At 45.0% G+C, this 15,950-nt stretch overlaps 1 protein-coding gene across 1 annotated transcript in view; it reads left to right on the top strand.

The window, feature by feature from the left end:
* Positions 1 to 5,384: 5,384 nt before the first annotated feature.
* The window catches only part of LOC136709115 (T-cell differentiation antigen CD6-like), a gene marked incomplete at its 5' end in the record, with an annotated part of 39,824 nt that continues 29,258 nt past the window's right edge, over positions 5,385 to 15,950 (top strand). Inside the window, one exon of the mRNA XM_066684148.1 lies at positions 5,385 to 5,508. Within this exon, the coding sequence (XP_066540245.1) occupies positions 5,385 to 5,508 (124 nt within the window). The remainder of the gene's footprint in view (positions 5,509 to 15,950) is intronic.

Below are 15,950 nucleotides of genomic sequence, written 5' to 3'. Positions count from 1 at the left end.
AGGTGATATAGGCACCCCTCAGCTCTGTTGCAAGGGACAGAACAGCTTGTACCTGCATGGAAATAAGTGCTTTAGGGTCAAAGTTATTGGGGGCAGGGAGATTTTTGGCAAAATGAAAGAAATGGAAAAGATGACTAAACCTACAGTACATTTTTGAACAGCTTCCTGTCAGATTTGACTGAATACTGACGCCTCTGGTTCAGGTAACTTAAGTACTTGGAAAGAGGGAGTGAAATTATTTACCTATGAAAAAGAGGAAGGAAGGTTATAGGAAATCAAAAATGAAAGCTGAACCTTTCTGAATGTTTTCTGAAACAACTGTTGGTCCTTATGCAGCTCAGGCTGCTCCCTGCTGTCCACACGATGCGTCTCCACCTCATGTTGCTTTGCGTTACCTTCTACACACACCAGGAAGTGTATATCTCTGCAGGCTGGAGACCAACATGTAGGAGGCTAGGGTTAGGGGTGGGTTTAGTGTCAGGTTGTACCTCCAACTTGGAGCTGCCTCCGGCCTGCAGAGAGACCCTGCTGTTTCCTGTGGATTTGTCTGACAGTTTTGAGCACATTCTTGTCAAACAGAATTGGACCAGAACAGATAGAAAATTAAAAAATCACTACCACAGCTCCACTGTGAAGTATAGCCAGTGACATCTCAAGAATCTATACATTTAACACGGTCCCTGAGTCTGCATGGGTTCCCTCAGGGTGCTCTGGTTTCCTCCCACAAACTATTTTTTGAAGTGCAGTGTTAGGCGTGTGTGACTGAATGAATATGTGAGTGTGTGATGCCCTGTAATGGACTGGCACCCCTCCAGGGTGTGTCTGTCTGTGACCCTAAACAGGATTAAGTGGTCACAGATAATGAAAGAATGGATGTAAAAATGGTGTCGCTGTTAGTAATAAATCAGTCTAGTTTGAGGGCACAGTTTGTAATTTGTGCGCATGAATTCTACGTTTATGGGCCCAAACAAAGCCGTATTCTCTGAGCGATGATGATGAGCTCCACAATTTTTTGCGACACTTTTTCACGTTTGTTTTCCTTCGAAGAGAAAACGAGGCGGCAAGAAGCAACAGGTTAGTGAGAGTTGCTTTCTACCGCCTTCTGCAGGAGAACTGATCACAACACAGCTCCAAAACAGTGCTGCATCACCGCGGGGAGGCGCTGTTTCCACGTGCCAGCAGCAGAGACTGGAGAACTTAGTTTCTGACAGTTTTAACATGAGCTGGTTTCCTGCAGAAATGTCTTTCTTGGTTTACGTTAAAAACACAGTTAGCAATAAACTCCTTTCTGTACAATATGTACCTAAGTGCATCGGTGGCTCACTTTCTGTTACTCTTAGCGGAAAGTGAGTTGTGATTGTTGGTGCTTATATATATATATATATATATAAATAAAAAGTCGTTCAATTACACACACACCTATGGACAGTTCTGAGTCTCCAATCCACCTCCCAATGTGTGTTTTTGGACCGTGGGAGCCCCGGAGGAAACCCATGCATACACGAGGGGAACACACCACACTCCTCACAGACAGTCACCCGGAGTGGGACACAAACCCACAACCCCAGGTCAATGGGCCCTACGTAACCACCGGCTCTAACTCAAAATTCGTTCATTGTCTGTAAGCGCTTATCCAGTTCAGGGTCGCGGTGGGTCCGGAGCCTACCCGGAATCATTGGGTGCGAAGCCTAATTCTACACTATTTAAAATGATTCATATATTCTACAAAATAAATTGTATTTTACAACTGTCCCCAGACCTGTCATGTTTACGTAAAACACAAAATTGTCTAAAAATAATATGCAGTGTGCCTTAAAGGTTATTACTCAAAGGGAGTGACATTATTTGACCAATGGGAAAGCAGAAGTCGGTGAAAGTTGAGTTTTCTCATTGAATAATATGATTTAAACCTTGTTTTTACGTTGATGATGGAAAATTTCGGTTCTGTGTCTTTAAATGTCGGCTAAAATGTTCATGTGGAATTAAAAGAGCCACAGGGAGGGGGCACTGTGGGAACTCAAAAAAACACAGACAGCAAAGAACATTAAATATGGTTCTATTACATCTTTTTACGTTGATGATGGAAAAACAACCTTTAAACAACATTTATTTAACATTACCTCATAAGCATCGGTTGGTGCTAGAATTCTGACATTGAATCAACGTTCATTTAAAGGTTTTCATGTGTTTCATGATATTTCCGGGTGCATTATATAATCTTAGATTACTGTTATTTGTTTACATTTTTTTATCACCAAAAATACATTGTTTTTACCCTTATTTTATTTTAAGCTATACGTATATTTTGCTTATATTTCTATTGGGAACATTTTCTGGTATAGTATGGTTAGTCTATCAAAATATCATATTTATTCTTATATTTAGGTGGCTACAACATTACCTAAAATGTCATATACTGACCCTGGTTTCCTATATCAAGTTTAATTTTATTTTTACAAGAGGCAGCTACATGTGGCATAAGTGTGGTGGATGACCACAAGATTAACTCATGGTATGTGTTATTTATTTCAGACTGAAAATCACACCTACGTTGCTTTAATCTGCTTGCTCTTGACATAATAAGTAAGTGTTTTGTTAACACATTTACATGAGCACACACACTTCCTCATTCTCACTCCGGGAAAAAAAGTAGTAGTTAACAAACAAGCACTTGTGTGTGAGTGGAATTCTTCGTGTGTCGGTGGGGTTTACATCTTGTGTTCCTATAAGTGCAGGATGTCTTTTTCTGTAGGTGCTAAATATCTTTCTCTAGCTGTTGAATACGGAGCCCCTGAGGTGATATGGTGGGTTTATTTAGCAAGTTGTGGCCACTGTATAGTATTTTGAGGCCACAAAATAATATATTGATGCCACAAAATAGTTAATTGAGGCCATGAAATGACTGCACACTCTGACAAAACTTGTACAAACCTACATTGTCTTCCACTATATTTGGTATTTGATTCTCCTCCATAAATCTCTCCTGGAGAAAGTTCTCTAATTCACACTGCTTTTCCATGTACCTCAAGGAAATGTGTGTTAACGTTAACCAACTGCAATCCGGTGTTAGACTTAATCTCAACGGTTAGTTGTGTGGTTGTTCAGCTGGATTGCCAATCAAACTTGTGTGCATTGCAAATGCAGGTCCCTTGGTCCAAGCTTCAAAATACTATCTTGTGTCCTCAATATATTATTCTGTGGCCTCAAAATACTATATAGTGGCCACAACTTGCTAAATAAACCCACCATGTCACCTTAGGGGCTCCATATATTAGTGATCTCAACTGCATCAGCGGGATTAGGTTAAACTTAATTACTTCATTAGTTAACATCAATAAATCGTGACCCATAAATAAAGTTGTAAAACAATTTAAAAACAACCAACAAAGTTATTGTTGGTTAAATCTTAAACCAGTCCTTGCTTTGATCAAACATGTTCATTTCCTTCTTATTTTAAATAATGAAGCATTTACTGCATCTGTGACTTTTTTCATTGCTAGATAATGCACAGTCCTTAAATATTATTTTTATTTTCAATGATTTTTGTAATTATTTTATTGCATACAATAAACATATTCCTTTCAGTTTTTCAAACTAATGTTTTTCATTCATTCATCCATTATCTGTAACGCTTATCCAGTTCAGGGTCGCGGTGGGTCCAGAGCCTACCTGGAATCATTGGGCGCAAGGCGGGAATACACCCTGGAGGGGGCGTCAGTCCTTCACAGGCAACACACACACATTCACTCACACACTCACACCTACGGTCACTTTTGAGTCGCCAATTCACCTACCAACATGTGTTTTTGGACTGTGGGAGGAAACCGGAGCACCCGGAGGAAACCCACACAGACACAAGGAGAACACACCACACTCCTCACAGACAGTCACCCAAAGTGGGAATCGAACTCACAACCTCCAGGACCCTGGAGCTGTGTGACGGCGACATCTACCTGCTGCACCACCGCCCTATTTCTAATATTATAAATAATTATATGTAAATTTGTGTTTGTAGATTATTTCTTTGTTGTAACACTGCTTCTTGGCAATAAATCTTATACCGCTGAAAAGCCTGTTAATTTCCCTTTTCAGTGGTGCCACATTTGTAAGGAACATGCATTTGTGGGAGGAGCCGTAGAGCTGAGTGTGTGGGTTGCACCCATGAAAAATTTGCCAAATCCTCTCTGCCAAAGACAATTACACTGTACAACCTGTGTTTATAAGTAATTTCTTCTGTTTTATTTGTATAAGCTCCATCTCTCAGTGCTGTTCAAATGAAAGTCAAATGTCCATATGTTTAAAAATGTTCAAAAAGACAGTCTTTCGTGGGGTGTTCTAATTTTCTCACGACTGTATCCCCACAGTTCATGTTTCCACATTCTGTCACATCACATGCTCTGTTCACAGGGCCATTACAAAAGAATCTCCATAGTTAAATTTCTTCATCTTCAGGATATTAATAGTCTGTTATATTGTGTCTTTAGTGAAACTTTCAGATTTTTGAGACACTTTGAAAATAAAGAGGTAATATCCGCGGAAGGAAGCTAAACGTGTAGTTTTTCCACGGTATGGAAGTTGTGTTCGTATGTCGCCATCTAGCGGCGACTCAATGCTACCAGTGCAGCATTTAAGGTAGAACAGGAAATACTAATGAATCGATTACTTATCTTTTGTACCCCGGATGTGTACTGTGCCTTTTTTAACTCGTATTTTGGCACCTGAATTCGGTCTATCGAATTTGAGCAACTTCAAAATATATTGTTTGAATTTTTTATCTGAATTTATTAGCCTTGAATAATAACTAAAAACGTGTTCTTGAAAATTAACGAGTTCATTTAAGATTAGATTATTTAACAATAATTATTAATAGTCAAAATACTTAATAAATACCTATGAATACAATTTCTCCAGATGAATGCTGAGGCTGTGACATATTTTCAGGCTACAGGCTCCGCCGATTTTTTATCAATAATGCATATTATTGATTGCTTTATAGATATTTAAAATAAATGTATTACAGAGTTGTTAACGGAGGGAGGGGGGTGCAGACTGACCAATTAAAGGCTTACAGAGAAGGCTATCGACCAATAACAGTAGCTCTACAGCCAGACCGTCCAATCAGAAGATTTTAGGCTACTTCACCACGCCCCCTTCTTAAGCGAACCAATCGGAGTAGGGGAGGGCGGGACTAGTTTGTGAACGAACCGCTTCTCCAAACGCTAAGAAAGTTCTAGAAAAACAAAATACTTGATGTTTGTGAAATTCCGCACGAACATTTTTTAAAGTCTAAAACAGAGGACATGTCCGGGTAAAAGAGGACGTCTGGTCACCCTAGTTGTACTAAGGAGACAAGGGTGTGGTGAAGTGGACGTAATTAATAAAACTGGAGAAGAACGGGCGGAGAGCCGCTGGTTCAGTTGAGAACACTGATAAAACTGGCGAACGAACTGGCCGGCTCTGTCGCCATTAGACTCGCCACTTCTGCTCGTCAGTCGCCACGCAACTTCGGTAAGTTTTAGATGTTATTTTCTAGGGGGTGGGGGTGAGGGTGTTCAGTGTATGAGCAGGTGGTAGTAAACACAGCTGTATATTTTTCAGTAAACCATTAGTTATTTGCTCAATATTAAGACAACCTTTCGTGGTAATACGTTTATATACAACATAACTAACACGTACAAAAAATCTTCTGTTTGCTCAAAATGACTCTGCATTAGCTCAGAGATGTGGAACAATAATAACGCCATACGTGTGTTTTGTGTGAGCCACTTTGAACCCTGTGTTGAATGAGTCGGTACCGCATTAGTTTACTAGAGTCTTCCAGAATCCTCTGTTCGTCTGGAAGATTCCGGAACGTTAGGGATGCAGTAGAAGTGGGCGGGGCTTATGTGTGCTCAGCCAATCAGCGTCGGATCGAGGTTATAAAAGAAAGTCGCTGCCTTAATATGTAGCAGAGGACCTGCCGGGGTGTTCTTCGCGCGACGGCAGAGCGTGTGAGTGGAATTCTTCGCGCGAAGGCGGCGTGTGTGAGTAGAATTTATGGAACGCCGTTGGTCTCTAAACGTGTTGGATTCCCCGTGTTAACACGTAGCGTATAATTTCGTGTTAACACGTAAATACCTTAAGTTTGTGTATTAAGTGAATCATGATTCTTTACTGCCACCTACTGGTGTTTTGCGTTATTGCTGAAACAACATAAAGCCTTAACTTACCAAATTTACCAAAATGGTTCAATTCCATTTTGAAGGAGATTTACCCTCTCAAGTTTTTAATGTGTATATACAAGTCGATACACATAATTAAATAAAACATGAGTAAATTAATGTAACTTTAAACATATTATACATGTTTACAGAAAGAGGAGGATCTGGAAATTTCACTATGGGTTTGTATTGACACCGTAGTTTTTAGCAGTATGCTATTAAGAGAATGCACATAATTACGCCTCAGTATGTGTCACACACAGTGTGAGAGAATAGTGATGCTTGTTTGATATAAAACTATGAAAAGCTTTAGAGCATGTTATGAATTAAGTTATATAATAATATGCATGTTTATACATTTTTGAGGTGTTAAACACCAGGTTATTTTATTGTGAAAAATAAACTTCCAGTTTCTATGGGGATCAGCTTACTAGTATTGCTGTCTTCACACTGTGCAAGTGTGGCGCACTGTGTGAGTGGAATTCTTCGCGTGACGGCGGAGTGTGTGAGTGGAATTCTTCGCTTGGTTGGTGGTCCTATAGGTGTTGTCATCTTGTAAGTGTTTATCAACACCACACAGCTAGAGAAAATTAATAAACACTTACAGTCCTCCAGAGAGAGGGGGTGGTGGTGGGTCAACACCAAACTTAAAGTTTAAAAGGCGGAGTGTGTGACTGGAATTCTTCGCGTGAAAGCGGAGTGTGTGAGTGGAATTCTTCGCGTGATGGCGGAGTTTGTTAGTGGAATTCTTCGTGTGACGGTGGAGTTTGTGTGGAATTCTTCGCGTGACGGCGGAGTGTGTGAGTGGAATTCTTCGCGTGAAAGCGGAGTGTGTGAGTGGAATTCTTCGCGGGAAGACGGAGTGTGTGAGTGGAATTCTTCGTGTGAAGGCGGAGTGTGTGAGTGGAATTCTTTGCGGGAAGGCGGAGTGTGTGAGTGGAATTCTTCGTGTGAAGGCGGAGTGTGTGACTGGAATTATTTGCGTGACTTCGCGTTACAAGATGACAACACCTATAGGACCACCAACCAAGCGAAGAATTCTACTCACACACTCCGCCTTCGTGTAAAGAATTCCACTCACTTGACTTCTTGTAAGTGTTTACTAATTTTCTGTAGCTGTTTGGTGTTGATAAAGTTATATAGTCCTCCAGAGAGAGGGGGTGGTGGTGGGTCAACACCAAACTTAAAAGGCGGAGTGTGTGAGTGGAATTCTTCGCGTGACGGCGGAGTGTGTGAGTGGAATTCTTCGCGTGAAAGCGGAGTGTGTGACTGGAATTCTTCGTGTGAAAGCGGAGTGTGTGAGTGGAATTCTTCGCGTGAAGGCGGAGTGTGTGACTGGAATTCTTCGTGTGAAGGCGGAGTGTGTGACTGGAATTATTTGCGTGAAAGCGGAGTGTGTGAGTGGAATTCTTCGCGGGAAGGCGGAGTGTGTGAGTGGGATTCTTCGCTTGGTTGGTGGTCCTATAGGTGTTATCTTGTAAGTGTTTATCAACACCACACAGCTAGAGAAAATTAGTAAACACTTACAGTCCTCCAGAGAGAGGGGGTGGTGGTGGGTCAACACCAAACTTAAAGTTTAAAAGGCGGAGTGTGTGAGTGGAATTCTTCGCATGAAGGCAGAGTGTGTGAGTGGAATTATTTACGTGAAAGCGGAGTGTGTGAGTGGAATCCTTCGCGGGAAGGCGGAGTGTGTGAGTGGAATTCTTCGCGGGACGGCGGAGTGTCTGATTGGAATTCTTCGTGTGAAGGCGGAGTGTGTGACTGGAATTATTTACGTGAAAGCGGAGTGTGTGAGCGGAATTCTTCGCGGGAAGGCGGAGTGTGTGAGTGGAATTCTTCGCGGGCAGGCGGAGTGTGTGAGTGGAATTCTTCGCGGGAAGGCGGAGTGTGTGAGTGGAATTCTTCGCGGGAAGGCGGAGTGTGTGAGTGGAATTCTTCGCGTGAAGGCAGAGTGTGTGAGTGGGATTCTTCGCTTGGTTGGTGGTCCTATAGGTGTTGTCATCTTGTAAGTGTTTACTATATTTCTCTAGCTGTTTGGTGTTGATAAAGTTATTACAGTCCTCCAGAGAGAGGGGGTGGTGGTGGGTCAACACCAAACTTAAAAGGCGGAGTGTGTGAGTGGAATTCTTTGCGTGACGGCGGAGTGTGTGACTGGAAATCTTCGCGTGACGGCGGAGTGTGTGAGTGGAATTCTTCGCATGAAAGCGGAGTGTGTGAGTGGAATTCTTCGCGTGACGGCGGAGTGTGTGAGTGGGATTCTTCGCTTGGTTGGTGGTCCTATAGGTGTTGTCATCTTGTAAGTGTTTACTATATTTCTCTAGCTGTTTGGTGTTGATAAAGTTATTACAGTCCTCCAGAGAGAGGGGGTGGTGGTGGGTCAACACCAAACTTAAAAGGCGGAGTGTGTGAGTGGAATTCTTTGCGTGACGGCGGAGTGTGTGACTGGAAATCTTCGCGTGACGGCGGAGTGTGTGAGTGGAATTCTTCGCGTGAAAGCGGAGTGTGTGAGTGGAATTCTTTTTGCGTGACGGCGGAGTGTGTGACTGGAAATCTTCGCGTGACAGCGGAGTGTGTGAGTGGAATTCTTCGCGTGAAAGCGGAGTGTGTGAGTGGAATTCTTCGCGTGACGGCGGAGTGTGTGAGTGGAATTCTTCGTGGGAAGGCGGAGTGTGTGACTGGAATTATTTGCGTGACTTCGCGTTACAAGATGACAACACCTATAGGACCACCAACCACGCGAAGAATTCTACTCACACACTCGCCTTCGTGGAAAGAATTCCACTCACTTGACTTCTTGTACGTGTTTACTAATTTTCTGTAGCTGTTTGGTGTTGATAAAGGTATTACAGTCCTCCAGAGAGAGGGGGTGGTGGTGGGTCAACACCAAACTTAAAAGGCAGAGTGTGTGAGTGGAATTCTTTGCGTGACGGCGGAGTTTGTGAGTGGAATTCTTCGCGTGAAGGCAGAGTGTGTGACTGGAAGTTTTCACGTTACTTCGCGTTACAAGATGACAACACCTATAGGACCACCAACCAAGCGAAGAATTCCACTCACTTGACTTCTTGTAAGTGTTTACTAATTTTCTCTAGCTGTTTGGTGTTGATAAAGGTATTACAGTCCTCCAGAGAGAGGGGGTGGTGGTGGGTCAACACCAAACTTAAAAGGCAGAGTGTGTGAGTGGAATTCTTCGCGTGACGGCGGAGTTTGTGAGTGGAATTCTTCGCGTGACAGCGGAGTGTGTGAGTGGAATTCTTCGCGGGAATGCGGAGTGTGTGAGTGGAATTCTTCGCGTGATTGCGGAGTGTGAGTGGAATTCTTTGCGCGATTGCGGAGTGTGTGAGTGGAATTCTTCGCTTGGTTAGTGGTCCTATAGGTGTTATCTTGTAAGTGTTTATCAACACCACACAGCTAGAGAAAATTAGTAAACACTTAGTCCTCCAGAGAGAGGGGGTGGTGGTGGGTCAACACCAAACTTAAAGTTTAAAAGGCGGAGTGTGTGAGTGGAATTCTTCGCATGAAGGCGGAGTGTGTGACTGGAATTCTTCGTGTGAAAGCGGAGTGTGTGAGTGGAATTCTTCGCGGGACGGCGGAGTGTCTGAGTGGAATTCTTCGTGTGAAGGCGGAGTGTGTGACTGGAATTATTTACGTGAAAGCGGAGTGTGTGAGTGGAATTCTTCGCGGGAAGGCGGAGTGTGTGAGTGGAATTTTTCGCGGGCAGGCGGAGTGTGTGAGTGGAATTCTTCGCGGGAAGGCGGAGTGTGTGAGTGGGATTCTTCGCTTGGTTGGTGGTCCTATAGGTGTTGTCATCTTGTAAGTGTTTACTATATTTCTCTAGCTGTTTGGTCTTGATAAAGTTATTACAGTCCTCCAGAGAGAGGGGGTGGTGGTGGGTCAACACCAAACTTAAAAGGCGGAGTGTGTGAGTGGAATTCTTCGCGTGACGGCGGAGTGTGTGACTGGAAATCTTCACGTGACGGCGGAGTGTGTGAGTGGAATTCTTCGCGTGAAAGCGGAGTGTGTGAGTGGAATTCTTCGCGTGACGGCGGAGTGTGTGAGTGGAATTCTTCGCGTGAAAGCGGAGTGTGTGAGTGGAATTCTTCGCGGGAAGGCGGAGTGTGTGAGTGGAATTCTTCGTGTGAAGGCGGAGTGTGTGACTGGAATTATTTGCGTGACTTCGCGTTACAAGATGACAACACCTATAGGACCACCAACCAAGCGAAGAATTCTACTCACACACTCGCTTTCGTGGAAAGAATTCCACTCACTTGACTTCTTGTACGTGTTTACTAATTTTCTGTAGCTGTTTGGTGTTGATAAAGTTATATAGTCCTCCAGAGAGAGGGGGTGGTGGTGGGTCAACACCAAACTTAAAAGGCAGAGTGTGTGAGTGGAATTCTTTGCGTGAAGGTGGAGTGTGTGAGTGGAATTCTTCGCATGAAGGCGGAGTGTGTGACTGGAATTCTTCGCGTGAAAGCGGAGTGTGTGAGTGGAATTCTTCGTGGGACGGCGGAGTGTGTGAGTGGAATTCTTCGCGGGAAGGCGGAGTGTGTGAGTGGAATTCTTCGCGTGAAGGGGGAGTGTGTGAGTGGAATTCTTCGCGTGAAAGCGGAGTGTGTGAGTGGAATTCTTCGCGTGAAAGCGGAGTGTGTGAGTGGAATTATTTACGTGAAGGCGGAGTGTGTGAGTGGAATTCTTCGCGGGAAGGCAGAGTGTGTGAGTGGAATTCTTCGCGGGAAGGCAGAGTGTGTGAGTGGAATTCTTCGCGGGAAGGCAGAGTGTGTGAGTGGAATTCTTCGCGGGAAGGCAGAGTGTGTGAGTGGAATTCTTCGCGGGAAGGCAGAGTGTGTGAGTGGAATTCTTCGCGTGACGGCGGAGTGTGTGAGTGGAATTCTTCGCGTGAAGGCGGAGTGTGTGACTGGAATTATTTGCGTGACTTCGCGTTACAAGATGACAACACCTATAGGACCACCAACCAAGCGAAGAATTCTACTCAAACACTCGCCTTCGTGGAAAGAATTCAACTCACTTGACTTCTTGTACGTGTTTACTAATTTTCTGTAGCTGTTTGGTGTTGATAAAGTTATATAGTCCTCCAGAGAGAGGGGGTGGTGGTGGGTCAACACCAAACTTAAAAGGCAGAGTGTGTGAGTGGAATTCTTTGCGTGAAGGTGGAGTGTGTGAGTGGAATTCTTTGCGTGACGGCAGAGTTTGTGAGTGGAATTCTTCGCGTGAAGGCGGAGTGTGTGACTGGAAGTTTTCACGTTACTTCGCGTTACAAGATGACAACACCTATAGGACCACCAACCAAGCGAAGAATTCCACTCACTTGACTTCTTATAAGTGTTTACTAATTTTCTCTAGCTGTTTGGTGTTGATAAAGGTATTACAGTCCTCCAGAGAGAGGGGGTGGTGGTGGGTCAACACCAAACTTAAAAGGCAGAATGTGTGAGTGGAATTCTTCGCGTGACGGCGGAGTTTGTGAGTGGAATTCTTCGCGTGACAGCGGAGTGTGTGAGTGGAATTCTTCGCGGGAAGGCGGAGTGTGTGAGTGGAATTCTTCGCGTGATTGCGGAGTGTGAGTGGAATTCTTTGCGCGATTGCGGAGTGTGTGAGTGGAATTCTTCGCGGGAAGGCAGAGTGTGTGAGTGGAATTCTTCGCATGAAGGCAGTGTGTGTGAGTGGAATTCTTCGCTTGGTTGGTGGTCCTATAGGTGTTGTCATCTTGTAAGTGTTTATCAACACCACACAGCTAGAGAAAATTAGTAAACACTTACAGTCCTCCAGAGAGAGGGGGTGGTGGTGGGTCAACACCAAACTTAAAGTTTAAAAGGCGGAGTGTGTGAGTGGAATTCTTCGCTTGAAGGCGGAGTGTGTGAGTGGAATTCTTCGCTTGGTTGGTGGTCCTATAGGTGTTGTTATCTTGTAAGTGTTTATCAACACCACACAGCTAGAGAAAATTAGTAAACACTTAGTCCTCCAGAGAGAGGGGGTGGTGGTGGGTCAACACCAAACTTAAAAGGCAGAGTGTGTGAGTGGAATTCTTCGCGTGACGGCGGATTTTGTGAGTGGAATTCTTCGCGTGACAGCGGAGTGTGTGAGTGGAATTCTTCGCGGGAAGGCGGAGTGTGTGAGTGGAATTCTTCGCGGGAAGGCGGAGTGTGTGAGTGGAATTCTTTGCGCGATTGCGGAGTGTGTGAGTGGAATTCTTCGCTTGGTTGCTGGTCCTATAGGTGTTGTTATCTTGTAAGTGTTTATCAACACCACACAGCTAGAGAAAATTAGTTAACACTTAGTCCTCCAGAGAGAGGGGGTGGTGGTGGGTCAACACCAAACTTAAAAGGCGGAGTGTGTGAGTGGAATTCTTCGCATGAAGGCGGAGTGTGTGACTGGAATTCTTCGTGTGAAAGCGGAGTGTGTGAGTGGAATTCTTCGCGGGATGACGGAGTGTCTGAGTGGAATTCTTCGTGTGAAGGCGGAGTGTGTGACTGGAATTATTTACGTGAAAGCGGAGTGTGTGAGTGGAATTCTTCGCGGGAAGGCGAAGTGTGTGAGTGGAATTTTTCGCGGGCAGGCGGAGTGTGTGAGTGGAATTCTTCGCGGGAAGGCGGAGTGTGTGAGTGGGATTCTTCGCTTGGTTGGTGGTCCTATAGGTGTTGTCATCTTGTAAGTGTTTACTATATTTCTCTAGCTGTTTGGTGTTGATAAAGTTATTACAGTCCTCCAGAGAGAGGGGGTGGTGGTGGGTCAACACCAAACTTAAAGTTTAAAAGGCGGAGTGTGTGAGTGGAATTCTTCGCATGAAGGCGGAGTGTGTGACTGGAATTCTTCGTGTGAAAGCGGAGTGTGTGAGTGGAATTCTTCGCGGGAAGGCGGAGTGTGTGAGTGGAATTCTTCGCGTGAAGGCAGAGTGTGTGAGTGGGATTCTTCGCTTGGTTGGTGGTCCTATAGGTGTTGTCATCTTGTAAGTGTTTACTATATTTCTCTAGCTGTTTGGTGTTGATAAAGTTATTACAGTCCTCCAGAGAGAGGGGGTGGTGGTGGGTCAACACCAAACTTAAAAGGCGGAGTGTGTGAGTGGAATTCTTTGCGTGACGGCGGAGTGTGTGACTGGAAATCTTCGCGTGACGGCGGAGTGTGTGAGTGGAATTCTTCGCGGGCAGGCGGAGTGTGTGAGTGGAATTCTTCGCGGGAAGGCGGAGTGTGTGAGTGGGATTCTTCGCGTGAAGGCAGAGTGTGTGAGTGGGATTCTTCGCTTGGTTGGTGGTCCTATAGGTGTTGTCATCTTGTAAGTGTTTACTATATTTCTCTAGCTGTTTGGTGTTGATAAAGTTATTACAGTCCTCCAGAGAGAGGGGGTGGTGGTGGGTCAACACCAAACTTAAAGTTTAAAAGGCGGAGTGTGTGAGTGGAATTCTTAGCTTGAAAGCGGAGTGTGTGAGTGGAATTCTTCGCTTGGTTGGTGGTCCTATAGGTGTTGTTATCTTGTAAGTGTTTATCAACACCACACAGCTAGAGAAAATTAGTAAACACTTACAGTCCTCCAGAGAGAGGGGGTGGTGGTGGGTCAACACCAAACTTAAAGTTTAAAAGGCGGAGTGTGTGAGTGGAATTCTTCGCATGAAGGCGGAGTGTGTGACTGGAATTCTTCGTGTGAAAGCGGAGTGTGTGAGTGGAATTCTTCGCGGGACGGCGGAGTGTGTGAGTGGAATTCTTCGCGGGAAGGCGGAGTGTGTGAGTTTGATTCTTGGCTTGGTTGGTGGTCCTATAGGTGTTATCTTGTAAGTGTTTATCAACACCACACAGCTAGAGAAAATTAGTAAACACTTACAGTCCTCCAGAGAGAGGGGGTGGTGGTGGGTCAACACCAAACTTAAAGTTTAAAAGGCGGAGTGTGTGAGTGGAATTCTTCGCGTGCTTGCGGAGTGTGTGAGTGGAATTCTTCGCGTGAAGGCGGAGTGTGTGAGTGGAATTCTTCGCGTGATTGCGGAGTGTGAGTGGAATTCTTCGCGGGAAGGCGGAGTGTGTGAGTGGAATTCTTCGCGTGAAGGCAGAGTGTGTGAGTGGGATTCTTCGCTTGGTTGGTGGTCCTATAGGTGTTGTCATCTTGTAAGTGTTTACTATATTTCTCTAGCTGTTTGGTGTTGATAAAGTTATTACAGTCCTCCAAAGAGAGGGGGTGGTGGTGGGTCAACACCAAACTTAAAAGGCGGAGTGTGTGAGTGGAATTCTTTGCGTGACGGCGGAGTGTGTGACTGGAAATCTTCGCGTGACGGCGGAGTGTGTGAGTGGAATTCTTCGCGTGAAAGCGGAGTGTGTGAGTGGAATTCTTCGCATGAAGGTGGAGTGTGTGAGTGGAATTCTTCGCGTGACGGCGGAGTGTGTGAGTGGAATTCTTCGCGTGAAAGCGGAGTGTGTGAGTGGAATTCTTCGCGTGAAGGCGGAGTGTGTGAGTGGAATTCTTCGCGGGAAGGCGGAGTGTGTGAGTGGAATTCTTCGTGTGAAGGCGGAGTGTGTGAGTGGAATTCTTCCTGTGAAGGCTGAGTGTGTGAGTGGAATTCTTCGCGGGAAGGCGGAGTGTGTGAGTGGAATTCTTCGTGTGAAGGCGGAGTGTGTGACTGGAATTATTTGCGTGACTTTGCGTTACAAGATGACAACACCTATAGGACCACCAACCAAGCGAAGAATTCTACTCACACACTCGCCTTCGTGGAAAGAATTCCACTCACTTGACTTCTTGTACGTGTTTACTAATTTTCTGTAGCTGTTTGGTGTTGATAAAGTTATATAGTCCTCCAGAGAGAGGGGGTGGTGGTGGGTCAACACCAAACTTAAAAGGCAGAGTGTGTAAGTGGAATTCTTTGCGTGACGGCGGAGTTTGTGAGTGGAATTCTTCGCGTGAAGGCGGAGTGTGTGACTGGAAGTTTTCACGTTACTTCGCGTTACAAGATGACAACACCTATAGGACCACCAACCAAGCGAAGAATTCCACTCACTTGACTTCTTGTAAGTGTTTACTAATTTTCTCTAGCTGTTTGGTGTTGATAAAGGTATTACAGTCCTCCAGAGAGAGGGGGTGGTGGTGGGTCAACACCAAACTTAAAAGGCAGAATGTGTGAGTGGAATTCTTCGCGTGACGGCGGAGTTTGTGAGTGGAATTCTTCGCGTGACAGCGGAGTGTGTGAGTGGAATTCTTCGCGGGAAGGCGGAGTGTGTGAGTGGAATTCTTCGCGTGATTGCGGAGTGTGTGAGTGGAGTTCTTCACGGGAAGGCAGAGTGTGTGAGTGGAATTCTTCGCATGAAGGCAGTGTGTGTGAGTGGAATTCTTCGCTTGGTTGGTGGTCCTATAGGTGTTGTCATCTTGTAAGTGTTTATCAACACCACACAGCTAGAGAAAATTAGTAAACACTTACAGTCCTCCAGAGAGAGGGGGTGGTGGTGGGTCAACACCAAACTTAAAGTTTAAAAGGCGGAGTGTGTGAGTGGAATTCTTCGCATGAAGGCGGAGTGTGTGACTGGAATTCTTCGTGTGACAGCGGAGTGTGTGAGTGGAATTCTTCGCGGGACGGCGGAGTGTCTGAGTGGAATTCTTCGTGTGAAGGCGGAGTGTGTGACTGGAATTATTTGCGTGAAAGCGGAGTGTGTGAGTGGAATTCTTCGCAGGAAGGCGGAGTGTGTGAGTGGAATTCTTCGCGGGAAGGCGGAGTGTGTGAGTGGGATTCTTGGCTTGGTTGGTGGTCCTATTGGCGTTTT

The sequence above is a fragment of the Hoplias malabaricus genome, chromosome 10 (genome assembly GCF_029633855.1).
Source record: "Hoplias malabaricus isolate fHopMal1 chromosome 10, fHopMal1.hap1, whole genome shotgun sequence".
In the NCBI taxonomy this organism is placed as follows: Eukaryota; Metazoa; Chordata; class Actinopteri; order Characiformes; family Erythrinidae; genus Hoplias; species Hoplias malabaricus.
This window is presented reverse-complemented; position numbering and strand designations above follow the sequence as displayed.